The sequence below is a fragment of the Schistocerca serialis genome, chromosome 7, assembly GCF_023864345.2.
Source record: "Schistocerca serialis cubense isolate TAMUIC-IGC-003099 chromosome 7, iqSchSeri2.2, whole genome shotgun sequence".
Lineage (NCBI taxonomy): Eukaryota > Metazoa > Arthropoda > Insecta > Orthoptera > Acrididae > Schistocerca > Schistocerca serialis.
Window position 1 is genome coordinate 575,722,669 of NC_064644.1, and position 13,837 is coordinate 575,736,505.

General features: G+C 41.6%; 1 protein-coding gene across 1 annotated transcript in view; it reads right to left on the reverse strand.

Moving 5' to 3' along the window:
- LOC126412719 (aminopeptidase N-like) overlaps positions 1–13,837 on the reverse strand; it is a 276,843-nt gene that overhangs the window by 138,829 nt on the left and 124,177 nt on the right. Inside the window, exon 6 of the mRNA XM_050082437.1 lies at positions 9,510–9,699. Coding sequence (XP_049938394.1) covers positions 9,510–9,699 — 190 coding nt within the window. The remainder of the gene's footprint in view (positions 1–9,509; positions 9,700–13,837) is intronic.

Genomic DNA, 13,837 nt, shown 5'->3' on the forward strand with positions numbered 1-13,837 from the left:
GTATGAAAGTCTCACTGTTGGAGCCATTAGCAGCAAACAAACAGATGGTAATCCTCATGACTACAGTGAGGCAGGTGGGTGGCCAGGTAAATCAACACTTCCACTCCTGTGTCCACCAGGAATGGTTGTTCTGTGTATCTTTCAGTAGCAAAAGGTTGGCAGCTGTTATCTGGAGAGTCAGTCACCATCATTACTTACTTCCCACTGCATTTCCCATTTCACACAGCCAGTTGCACTTCCTTGCCTCCTCACTGGAACGTCCATGGTGGAGTCTGCACACGATACGGTGGCCAATGCACAGTGACCAATTTTCATCCAAACCACTAGGTGAGCTGGTTTGGTCATGCGGAAGGGGAGGCCAGCAAGTGTTTACCACCTTCAGCCGGTCGGCGATAACAGAAGCAAGGTGCACACCTTGCAATCTTTCTCAAATGATTTTACGGAAACTATTTGATAAAAAAATCCAGTTTTGCTTTCCTGGTAGCTCTATACATTGGGTTCATTATAATGTGATGATGATTTCATTAATGATCATAGTTACTGTGATATTTATATGGGAGTAAGACACTGCAAAAAATTTAAAGAAGTATGCAATGAAAAATAGGGGTCACTATGATTTTGCATTTGGTGTATATTACATAATATGTTGTTTCGTATGAAATGTAGCTGGCATATTGAATTCTCTTCAGACTTGTGTGGAGGTCTATCTGTCATCAGCCTCAAGAAAATTTGTGATCGCACTGTGCCAGCTATAAAGCCACAGTGAAATATCCACAACATCCCTCATATTTCACAAACAGTTTGAGATATGATAATGAGATTCTGGCAAATGATAGCACACAAAGAGGAGAGTATTTTGCTGTATGGTTATTATGGAAAACTTTATTATCTTCCACATTATTCCACTAACTACAGACTTTTTTGATGAAAGAATGTAATTCTTGGAGACCATTGAGAGCTGCTGACATGTGAAATGCTGCTGGTTTTGGAGCAGCATAAGTGAAGACATTACACAATTATTCTGTGCTGAGGATATGTTTTTTCATTAGCTGTTGACCTTACTTTTCTTCAGCTACTCAGTGAATAACTTGCATCTGCACAACATGTTAACAAGGGGAGACTGTGTACCTTACTGGTTTTTGACAAAAGAAGCAAATTTTAACATGGCAATGAGAGAAACATGTAGGTTTTACTCAAAATTCACCACTCGTGACACTTCTCTGAATGTTGCAAATGGTTAACAAGTCAACTGGAAATAAATTGCTGTATTTTCAGCAGAATTCTTTTTAGATACTAACTAAAGCAGAGACAAAGTTCTTTTCAAATGGTCACTGCGTAAGTATGGGTGTGGAAGGGCCTCACTTAATATTTCCAAAAATGTGAGTGTAGGCTTCAGTTTAGAACAGTACTTCACCTCCAGTGCTCAACATTTCCCCTACAGTACCTGCCCACAGCCCCAACCACTACTGCTCTCCCCATGCATACCCTCCTGTCCACGCATCTATTGGCCATGGTGTTCTGTGCAGATTCTACCAGCATAATTTTGTAGCTGATGGTGAGGAACTGTGACTCCACTTTGAGTGATAGCATTGGTGTTCACTAGTACTCTACTGTAAAGCTGTGACTCAAGTAGTAAGTTCCACCAGCTAAGCTCAAAGTGATGCAAACCTCAACACTGTGATATTAACCAATCATGGGCCAACAGCCACCACCCTTGCAGATGGATACATTTCGACAGTGTAGTTAGTCATCTGTGCAACTGCATGCAGGCCTCCTGCAGACACTGTGAGTATTTTTTGTGAGGCTGATGGGAGGCATGACAACTAAATATTTCTCAGAACGTCACTGGCAACAGCACCGTTCACCAGTGTCTGCAAATGATGTTGGAACTGCGATAGTGAGTGATTGCCAAGATCTTCTGTCCACAGCAAATTCTCAAACTGCTCAGTTTCAGACTGTGATGTGCGCTCTATCGGTGCATTTGTAAGCACTGTATACAACTCTGTAGCTGGTGGTTCAAGCTAGAATTTCCTGCACTTTGGTGGCCATCTCACCATTTAGTGCTATAATGATGTGACCGTATTCAGTCTTGTCGGCAGTAACGTGTACCAGTACAGACCAGCTCTCCAACTGCATGAATCAAAGCACCAGACTTTGTTGCCAGAATGGAGATGGCTTAACTGCAATGAGACTGATTACCCTGCTCACTGGCACCTCATCTCTGGTTGTCAGTGTTGCCATCGGTATAGTCTAGAACACTGTGTGAACTGTGAATGAAATATACGGGAGTGCTGACGCGGCTATCACACTTTCACGTTGCGGCACCGCTGAGTCTTAATCGCACTGTGCAGTGTGGTCATTTCATAATACTCATGTCATACCTGGAACAGATATCTTTCAATCATGTCAGGGTCACTGATAAATGTTGGAATTTATAACGAGATATTTATCTCCAACATTTAACAAAATGTAGCATACAGAAAAATGTGAGAGAGTGATGTACCTGAATATGGATAGCAACTGAGGAAAAACAAAGAATAAATAACAGTAGTGGTTAGGATAACACCAAAATTACATGCATTACATATCTATGATAAGGTACATTTTGGGTCAGGATAATTTTCACTGGGTGCACTGTCATTACAAAGCAAAGGCATTCATGAAACCTGGTAACACACTCTTCGGACCTAACTTATACTGTTATTATATAAATGCCATTTTTCCACAAGACACATTTGTAACAAAGCACAACATCCCTGATTGCTATCCAGAGACACTATACAGTAAAACAAACTGTATTTTAGGACTCAGGTAACAAATCCATATTTCAAATGCCGACACCAGTTAAATTCATCACCCCATATTTTGATACCATGAACTGAGTGTCCATAACAACTAAAGATCATAATAGGATAATGGGTTTCATGAAGGACCTAATGATTTAGCTAACTCAAAAGTGATATCACATATTAACAGAAGAAGTTGCAGTGCAATATTTAAATTCAATTAAATGATTGTTTCAAGAAGTAATGTTCATTCATCTAATACTACAGGACAAAAGAGCATGTATTACACACACAACTGTAGCCAAAGCAGATCATGTAAATTAATATCAACACAATATTAATCATAATATAACTAATAGAATATTAATAATAATATTGAATTTTCCATAACTTTGGAAATGCCACAAACTCACAAAATCTGAGACCAGTTTTGCAATCAGCCCAAAAATTTCTTTAAGATGAGACATTTTACACATCATCTTGCACACATTTTTATTTGTAAAAATTATATTGAATAATTAGTGTCACCATGACATCGGGAGTTTGTGTTTGGCCATCTGTGTGACTGATTGTCTCTGTGAATGTGTGTACTTTTGCTAGAGATAGAGAAAGAGCTTGTGCTAATACTGTTTTATGTCGCATATTCCTGTGTGCCACACACTGGACTACTGGAGGTGAGTGGTTGCCTCTCCTTTACACATATTAGGTTTTTCCCACATTGGAATTTCTGTTATTGTTATATTTATTTTATTTTGCTAAGATGGTAGAATGAATTCTGAATGGAATAAGTGACTCAAATATGATTGCCATCACATTGACTCTCAAGTGTGTGCACCCAAGTATAGAGTGCCAACCATGAACAATACTGCCTTGCACTGTTCTAGTGTTGCTATACAGTTGTGAGGCTGTACCCTTTCGTTCATTATTGTTTCAGCTAACATATTGTTAAGTTGTGCTGCCATATATCCAAGTGAGCAACAGTAATGTAATATAAACTGTGAGCTAGATGAGGGAAAACTTACAATCCATGCAAGAAAATGGCCCAGAATCTGAGCTAGCAGTTGTATATGAGATAATTTGCAATCAAATAAGCAGTTGGCTATTATGTAGTGCAACTGTGCTGTTTTCATGCTTCAAGTGTGTCATTACTGAGGGGTAACTCCTGTGTATGGCATTGGACTGATATAATTAAAATAAGGTTAAACTGTGATTTTGCCCATGCGTGTTTATCTTTATAACATAAAGACAGCTATTCTTCACACATGTACAAAGTATGCTACATGCATGCTTGTGCTGTAAAAAATGCCACAACCACTCGATGGTTAGTAGACATTACAGTTAATTTAATATACAAAGGAAAAACACTTTTATGTTAAAGCTAACACAAATTAAAATAGTGCTAACATTAAGGCAGATTAATTATACTGCTAGCACACTTTAATTTTGCCCCTCTCCAATTGGTGATAATTGGCTGACTTTGTGCCACTCTCAATTGTTTAAGTTTGCTACCAACCTTTGCTATGTGACAGTACTGTAGGAAACTTCCTTTCTGGACAAAAATGCACTCCAAACACGGTCAGACGAGTTCTTTGCCTCAAAACCACGTGATTCCTGTGGCCACCGAATGGGAAAGTTATCACAGCACTGGCAGACTGTTGTAAATAGTGAAGGAGAATATTGATGACTAAAATCTCTGTTATGTCAATCTTCCGTGTTTATTAAGCTTATGGAAAAACAGTATGAACTTAAGCATCAACACAGGATCTGGCTGGAGACACACTGTGGGGGTTGCAGTTTGCAGATGGATTTAAATGGGAGCTATGTCGGGTAAGTGGACAGGAGGAGAAATAGGTGGGGAGCAGGAGGAATGTAGTCAAAGGCTTTGAGGGTCTCAGCAGGTGTGCCAACTAGGAATGCAAATGGGGGCATGACAGGTACACAGGCTAGGCATGCAAAACATCTTAACTGTAACAGATGAGGTGCTGCACACAGTGAAGCTGAAGTTGATGCAGAGGGGTGTGGGACAAAAGACTGAGGAAAGTGACATGGAAGGTTGGACTGGAAGGAGGGGCAAGACAGAGGACAGGTAAACTGTTGGTTGAAGCATGTGGGCAAAGTGGGTTAGCAGAGATTGAGGCCAGGAGGATTACAGGAATGAAGGATGTGTTACAAGGATAACTCTCACATATGTTGTTTAGAAAAGCTGGTACTACAGTCAAGGCTCCAGATAGCATGGGCTTTGTTGCTGTCATTGAACTCTAGTATATTGTTCTTCATACATCCATAGTTGAAATGGAGAGGAGTAGGACGTCATCTGGTGCATTTGCGGGGGGGGGGGGGGGGGCTTCAATTCTCTCCTCAGCCAAAGTTGGCAGTGGCCACTTATTCTGATGGATGGCCAGTTTGTGGCCATGATCACATAAAAATCCTCGTCTACATCTACATGACTACTCTACAGTTCACACTAAAATGTCTCGCAGAGGCTAAATCGAACCACCTTCAGAATATTTCTCTGTGAATCATAGACTCTTGCAGCGTGTGTGGAAAAAATGAACAAATCTTTTTTTGTGAACTCTGAGTTCTCTTAATTTTTTACTACTGTTATTTCTCTCTACATAGTTGGGCTTCAACAAAATATTTTTACATTTCTGAGAGAAAGATAGTGAACGAAATTACGTGAGATCTCAGTGCACTGAAAAATGCCTTTGTTTTAATGTTTGCCATCCCAGCTTGTTTATCGTATCCATGTCATTTATGCAGATTAGGTACAGTAGAGGGCCTATAACACTTTCCTGGGGAACACTAGATGTTACTTCCATTTTACTTGATGATTTTCACCAATTGCTATGATCTGTGACCTTTCTGACAGGAAATCTCAAATCCTGTCACACAACTAAGATGATACTCCATAGGCACACAATTTAATTAGCAGTCACATGTGAGGAATGGGTCAAAAGCCTTGCTGAAATCTAGAAATTAATTTAAGATCCCCTGTTCTTAACACTGATTACTTTATGTGAACGAAGAGCTAGTTGCGTTTTTCAAGAATGATGTTTTCTGAATCCATGCTATGTCTCAATAGACAGTTACCTTTGAAGTAGTTCATAACATCTGAATACAGTACATGTTTGAAAATTCTACTGCAAATCAGTGTCAGCGATATGGATTTGTAATTCATTGTATTACTCCTATTTCCTTCCTTCAGTATTGGTGTGAGTCTTTAGCAACAGACTCTGTGTAGAGTGACTGGTTCTATATGCTTGCTATGTAAGGAGCTATTGTATCAGCATACTCTGAAAGGAACCTAATTGGTATACTGTCTGGGCCAGAGGACTTAACTTTCTTCAGTTATTTAAACTACTTCACAACATCTCCAAGTTACTCATGTTTATATCTGGTCTCAATTAAAATTCTGGAATATTTACTTAATCTTCCTTGCTGAAGGAATTTGGGAGACATGTTAAGTAACTCTGCTGCAGTGGCACAGCCGCTGGTAATGTTACCATTGGTATTATATGGTGAAGGTATTGTTTGTGTCTTGCCACTGATGTACTTCACATATGACCAGAATCCTTTTGGATTTTCACCAGATGCTGAGGCTGAGTTTCATTGTGAATGCTATTAAAAACATCTGACTTTGAAGTCTGTGTTAAGCTTTGAGCTTCACTTAAATGTCACCAGTCTTGGAGATTTTCATTCTTTTAAATTTGACACGACGATAACTTTTTTTTTTTTTGCAACTGTGTTCAACAGTGTTCTGACCTGTTTTGTGTACCATAGTGAACCACCTGCATCTTATCTCCATTTATTTTATATAAATCTCTCAATTCTCACTGATACTATTTCTCTGAATTTAAGCTACATCTGTTTTACACTTACATAGTTAGTTTGGAAGGAGTGGAGATTGTCTCTTAGTGAGGTACTTCTTGAAATGAGACTCAAGTTTTCATCAACAGCTGATTCATCTGAGTCAGAGGGTCTGTAAAAGGAACCAAATACTAATTTATTCTGATTGTAAAGTGTAATCTGTACCCTTACTAACACACAGGAACTACCTATTTCAATTTCACTACAAGATGAACTACTACAAGATAAACTCTCCATCGCCAACACTGTAAACTTATTACTTCTGAATGCCATTACGTTTCTCTAAAAAATTTCAGCTGAGCTTATCTCTGCCTTTGCCAGGTTTTGATGCTTATAATGATTTGAGCTTCACTGCTTTCTATCAGCAGTTGCAGGTCTGGCTGTGTTGCAACACAGCTATGACCATTTACAACTACAATACTGACTGCCACTGGGACTACGCTCATTCTGTGTTTTCCTGCACCCTTTGAATCTGAAGCCATTTCTGCACATTCCTGAAACCCTCCAAACCTAAAAGACTGCCAAGTCCCCACCACATAGTCCCCACTACACATGAGTAACGTAACACATCTGTTAAGCAGAATTGTAAATCCCACCACCCTGTGGTGCAACTCAAGGAATCTGCAGCCGGCACAGTTGCAGAACCATCCGAGCCTCTGATTTGGACCCTCTACTCTGCTCCATATAAACCAGCCCTCTCAGAGATGCTACACATGGTGAGCACGGCCTTCATTTCTGCTGCACAGAAATAGCAGAAAAGTTGGTATGTGACATGGCTGCTTCAACTGGTGGCTCTGCCTGTGATGGGATCAGATAAGCCTGTGACAAGATTGGAGTAGGATGTGCTAGATGTGTCGTGCACCGCCACGGGATGTGACCCCTAGGGAATGGGTTGGGAGTGAGAGTGGTGTAGTGACAGAACAGGAATGATGTACCAGTTGTGTGGCTGATAGAATATGGTTTTAGGAGGGGTGGCAAGGATTGCATGTAGGATGTGCCTCATTTCTTGGCACAATGATAGATAACTGAATCCCTTGCAAAGGATACAGTTCAGATGCTCCCATCTGTGGTAATACAGGGTGATGAGAGGGACGCTACTTTGCACCTGATTCTTGGTGGTGGTTGAAGGATTAGGGGTGTGTGAGGATGTGACATGAGAAATGTGTTTCCACACTAGGTACAAGGTTTGGGGGGAAGGGGAGGGGGTAGGTAAAGGGGTCGTGCCTGTTTGGGAAGGCCTTGTAGTGTGCAGTATTGATGCAGACATGGTGGGGCTTACACCAAATAAACTGGTGCAAAGAGCTGCATCAAACCAGTCTTTGAACTGAAGACTACTGTAGTCAATTTGCAGTAGAATTTTGGGACAAATACTGTGTCTGAACATTACTAATTACTTCAAAGAGAATGATCTGTTGACACACAGTCGCAACAAACTCAGAAAATATTTTTATTGTTAAATAGGAGGTATTTACTCACATTAAATAATGATTGCTATCAACAGGGAATCTCAAACTGATTCTGTATTTCTAAATTTCCAGACAGCTCTTAACACTGTACCTCACAAGCGGCTTCTAATCAAGTGGCGTGCCTACGGAGTATCATCTCAGTCGTATGACTGGATTCTCAATTTGCTGTCAGAAAGATCACTGTTCAATAAAAATCAATGGAATGTCATTGAGTAAAACGGAAGCGCTATCTGCCATTGCCCAAGGAAGTGTTATAAGCCCTCTCTTGTTCCTAATCTATATGAACAATTTAGGAGACAATGTGAGCAGCCTGGTTAGACTGTGTGGAGATAATGCTCTCATTTACTATCTAGGAACATCATCAGAAAACTAATTAGAAAATGATTTAGATAAGATATCTGTTTAGTACAAAGAGTGGCAACTAGCTATAACAATAAAAAGTGTGAGGTCATCCACACGAGTACCAAAAAGAATCCGTTAAATTTCACACATATGTAAAGGCAGCCACTGAACTAAATGTATTGGTATTACAATTACCAACAAGTGAAATTAGAATGAAAAAGTTAAAAATAGTGGTGAAGAAGATGAACCAAAGATGGCGTTTTATTGGCATTACACTTAGAAGACGCAACAGATCTGCTAAAGGGACTGCCTACACTATACTCATCTGCTCAATTCTGGAAAACTGATGTGCGGTGTCGGATCCATACCACATAACACAGACAGAGGACATCAAAAATTCAAAGAAGGGGAGTTCATTCTGTATTATAACAAAATAGGGGACAAAGTGTCATGAATATAACATGGAAGTAGGATAGCAATCATTAAAACAGAGGTATTTTTGTCGCAGTGAAACCTCTTCACAAAATTTCAGTCTACAATTTTCTGCTCCAAATGTGAAAAATATTGTGTTGACACCCACCTACATATGGATAAATGATCACTGTAACACAGTAAGAGAAATCAGAGCTTACATGGAGAGATTTAAGTGTTCATTTTTTACACATGGTGTTCAAGAGTCAAAGGGTAGCAAAACAGAGAGAAATTGGTTGCTGCCAGCACTTATGCATGAATTGTGGAGTAGTAATGTAGATGTAGTGGATGTAGAAGATCCCTGACTGTTGCAGTGGGCTCAGCATGGCTTCTTGGGGTGTCTACCTTGACCAATTACATTACATGATTTTGTACGCATCTCCATGGCAATATTTCAGTGTCACCATAGCTGTGTAGTTGGATATTTTTTGCACCTGGATCTGGTTGCACTTTTTGGCTGAAAGCTGGCAACACAGCTTCCAGCTGTCAGGTATCTTCTTCCTACAGACTGAGAACCAGTTCACGTCACTGGGTACCCCCCCCCCCCCCTCCAATCTCCCCTTTTGGGATGGCATACCTGTCCAGTTGAGGTTGAGGAACAGTGGCTCCTCCGCTGCTAAACCGTCTATGGTGGTTGGTTCCTCCCCCATGACCCATACACTCTTGGTGGCTGTCTGCTGGAAGTCTGTGCCCACCACATAGGAGACGAGTGAGGGCCAAGGAGTGGAGTAAGTGCTGTTCTCTGGGCGCTTCAGCAGGTACCTGGCCTGCCGTCGAGACAAAAAATTACAGCTCAGTTTAAATGAAGTTAGTTCCTAGAATGAGTCCACAGCTATTTTAAAATTTTGTTAATAATGCTTATTTATTTATTTAGTATATGGCTCACTACATCACATGAGGTAATTACATGTAAATAGTCTACAATACAAAGATTAAGTACGCACATAAAGCGTACAGACCATATAAAATGAAAAAAGAAAAAATATAAAAATACATAAAACCTCAAAATTGTGAGAACATGAACAGCTGAATGTCCATGTTTCTGATACATTCTATGGTTATTTCTGTAGCGTGTGCGAAATATGGAGCAGTCACAAGTGACTGCAATCTCCAGCTGAACGTTTTACGGTTTGCCTAGCAGCTCCACTCTTGCACTTCATAGAAGCTGCTTTCTCTGGTCTATACAGACATTCAGTTGACATTCATGGAGCTATAACACCTGCTCCATTCACTGTCACCATCTACCATTGTGGTGTAAGTGGTCTGAAGACAGTCCCATTCTAACTGAAACCGGTAACCACTGTAAATAAATATTTTATTGTGGTTGAGACTCTTTTTAATCAACTTTTAAAGTACTTTTAGCTGGACCACTGTTTATTCATGAGAATATTCTCAAAAATTACACCTGTTACAATTTTTGGGTATTCTATGAGGGACATTGAAGAAGTAATGCAAAATATTTTTTTTTCTCTGCCAATTTCTGTTGCAAAAACATGAAATTTGTTGTGGAACATCATGGAATATTCCTGCTTCAGCCTCTATGGTTTCATGAAGTTCCAATAGGTGTCACTGCAACTGTAGTGTTCAAAATGCCACGTGGAATGGAGGTGTGTTCCAAGACGAGAACTGTCATCGAGCTACTTTTGACAGAAAACCAAAGCATCACAGTTATTCGTAGGTGCTGCAGAATGTCTACAGAGACCTGGCACTCAAAAAAAGCATGGCAAGAGGTTGGATGAAGCATCTGTCATCATCGCAACTAGGTCACGTGTACCTGTCCAAACCCCTGCATGCCGGCCAGCCAAACACAGCCACGACTCCTGCAATGTTGGAATGTGCGGACCCTCTCATTTGAGGGGATCATTGTATCAGTCAAACATCTCGCTGCATAGCTGGAGATGTCTGTTGGTAGTGCTGACACATTCATCCACCAGTTGTGGCACTCAAAGGCGTGTGCCCACAGGCTTTCCCACAACCTACCAGAAGACCGTAAAGAGTAACGAAGGACCACCTGTGTGCAACAGCTTGCATGTTACAAGGCTGATGGCAACAATTTTTTTTTTCAAACATCATCACAGATGATGAAACGTGACTTCATCACTTTGAACCAACGATGACACCACTTCTCCTCCAAAGAAAATGTTCAAAGCTGTACCCTTGGCTGGTAAGGTCATGGTGATGGTCTTCTGGCACTCAAAGTGTTTATTCTGTCTGATGTCACCCATCATGGTGCAATGATCAACTCTATGTTTTACTTTGCTACAGTCAGGAAATTGAAGAAACAACTCTAGCATATTTGTCACCACAAAAATGCAAATGTGCTTCTCCTTCTCCATGACAATGCATGGCCTCACACAAGTCTATGCACCTGAGGGGAGCTCACAAAACTTCAGTAGACTATTCTTTTTCATACACTTACGGCCCGGATCTTGCACCTTCTTACTTCCATCTGTTTGGTCCAATGAAATATGAACTCTACAGGAAGCAGTACATGGATGATGGAGGCATTATTGATGCAGCCAGACATTGGCTCTGATGTCTACCAGTAGAGCGGTACTGTGCAGACATACAGGCCCTCCCAGTGCAGTGGCATAAGCCCATCACTCTGAATGGAGATTATGTTGAAAAATAGGGTCTCATAGCCAAAAGAGTGCGGAACAATGTGGTGTGTTGGAATGCTGAATAAGACCAACCAATTTTCAGAAACCAATGTGTTGCTTTTCTTGTTTACGGCAGACCAGATTTTACTTTACTTATTATATCTGTGTGGTGTGGTGGTGAAGCAGGGCATTTTATGAAAGGCAGGGGGTGTCTGTCTCATCCATATCTTGGTGGATTTGTAAAAGAGAGCTGTTCTTCATCTTTTTGAGTTCTGTAACGAGTAATTTTTCTTGTTGCAGATGGGGAGGAGCTATATTGTTTAGTGGGAGTAGCCAACAGGTTGGGTTGCCTTTATTTGGTTGGTTGCTTTAAAAGAGGGTGGGAAGGGACCAAACTGCTTGGTCATCAGTCCCTTGTTCTTGTTAAAACAATTCCACAAGGGAAAGAAGAAAACAAAGGAGACGTACAGCACAATACCAGGAGAAAGCAAAAACCACAAGAATGACAGAAGGACAACAAACGGGCAAGGTACAGGCGCTAAAACGTATAAAAGGTAAAACTAAATCAGCCAATGAGGTATTATCTGCTAAAATTAATGACAACGTAAATGTGAATATAGGCGAAGCCAATGTGACCATCAGCCATCGAGCCATTGGTGTAATCTACTTCAGAACCCTGGAACACATCAAGAACCAAGAGGAAGTGAAAGTAGAGAGCAATGGGGTTAACGGAGTCCTTAGGGCCATGCAAAAGGTCCAGACAAAGCTGCGGCCTAGGTATACACCATGGAGGTGTATGCAGATGGATCCTGAGTGGAGGTGGTAGAGGAAAGGACTACAGTTCAGACAGAATGGATCGGATGCCAACCACAATCGTAAGCCCTGACCTGGGCCGCTGATGCAGGAGATGAACTGCTGATGTTGGGTAAAGGAGATAGTAATTCAGATGCTTGGGAGAGCTACGAATGTGTGCAATGTAACTGGCGAGTGGTTGTGCATGTCTGATCTGCAATGGAGGGACTCCAGCCTCCACCACGGGACTCATCCTAAAAGCTCCTGTCACTGGTCGAGCTCCACAGTGGTGCACTGGGTCAAGTAAATGCAATGCTGAGGGCGCTGCCAAACCATAAACCACATTCCCATAGTCAAGGCAGAACTGAAAAAGGGCTCTGTAGAGCGGCAGCAGCAAAGAGTGATCTGCACCCCAGTTGGTGTTGCTCAGGCAGCAGAGGGCATTGAGGTGCTGCCAGCACTGCTGCTTAAGCTGATGAAGATGAGGAAGCCAAGTCAATCGAGTATTGAAAACCAGTCCTAAGAATCAAATGGCTCTGAGCACTATGCGACTTAACGTCTGAGGTCATCAGTTGCCTAGAACTTAGAACTAATTAAACCTAACTAACCTAAGGACATCACACACATCCAGGCCCGAGGCAGGATTTGAACCTGCGACCATAGCAGTCACTCGGTTCCAGACTGTAGCACCTCGAACCGCACGGCCACTTTGGCCAGCTCCTAAGAATCAATATGTCTCCACTACCGTGAGTGGGTTGTCATAAGGTAAAGTTCTGGTTCTGGATGAATGGTACGATGACGACAGAGGTGCATGACATATGACGTCGTGGCTGAAAACTGGAAGCCGTGGGCTAGAGCCCATGACTACACCTTACAGATGGCTCCCTGTAGGCGCCACTCAGCAATGCCAGTACTGAAGGAGCAGTATGAAACGCAGAAGTTGTCTGCATACAGAGAAGGTGAGACCAATGGCCCTATAGCTGCTGCTACACTGTTAATGGTCACTAAAAATAGAGAGACACTCAATACAGAGCACTGCAGGACTCCATTCTCCTGGATATGGGGGAACTATGGGAGGCACCAGATTGGACATGGAAAGTATGGAGCAACAGGAAGTTTTGGATAAAAATCGGGAGTGGGCCCCAGAGATCCTACTCATATAAAATGGCAAGGATATGATGTCACCAGGTTATGTCATACATTTTCCATAAATCAAAAAAGATGGCAACCAGGTGCTGGTGTCTGGAAAAGGCTGTTTGGATGGCAGACTCGAGGGGCACTAGATTATCAGTGGCAGAGCAGCCATGGTGGAAACCGCACTGGTATGGAGCCATTAGGCCCTGTGAATCTAGGAGCCAACGCAAGTGCTGACTTACCATACATTCAAACAGCTTAAAAAGAACATTGGTGAGACAGATGGGCCAATAGCTATCCACATCAAGCGGGTTTTTACTGGCTTTGAGCACTGGAATAATGGTGTTCTCCTGCTACTGCGATGGAAAGATGCCATCGC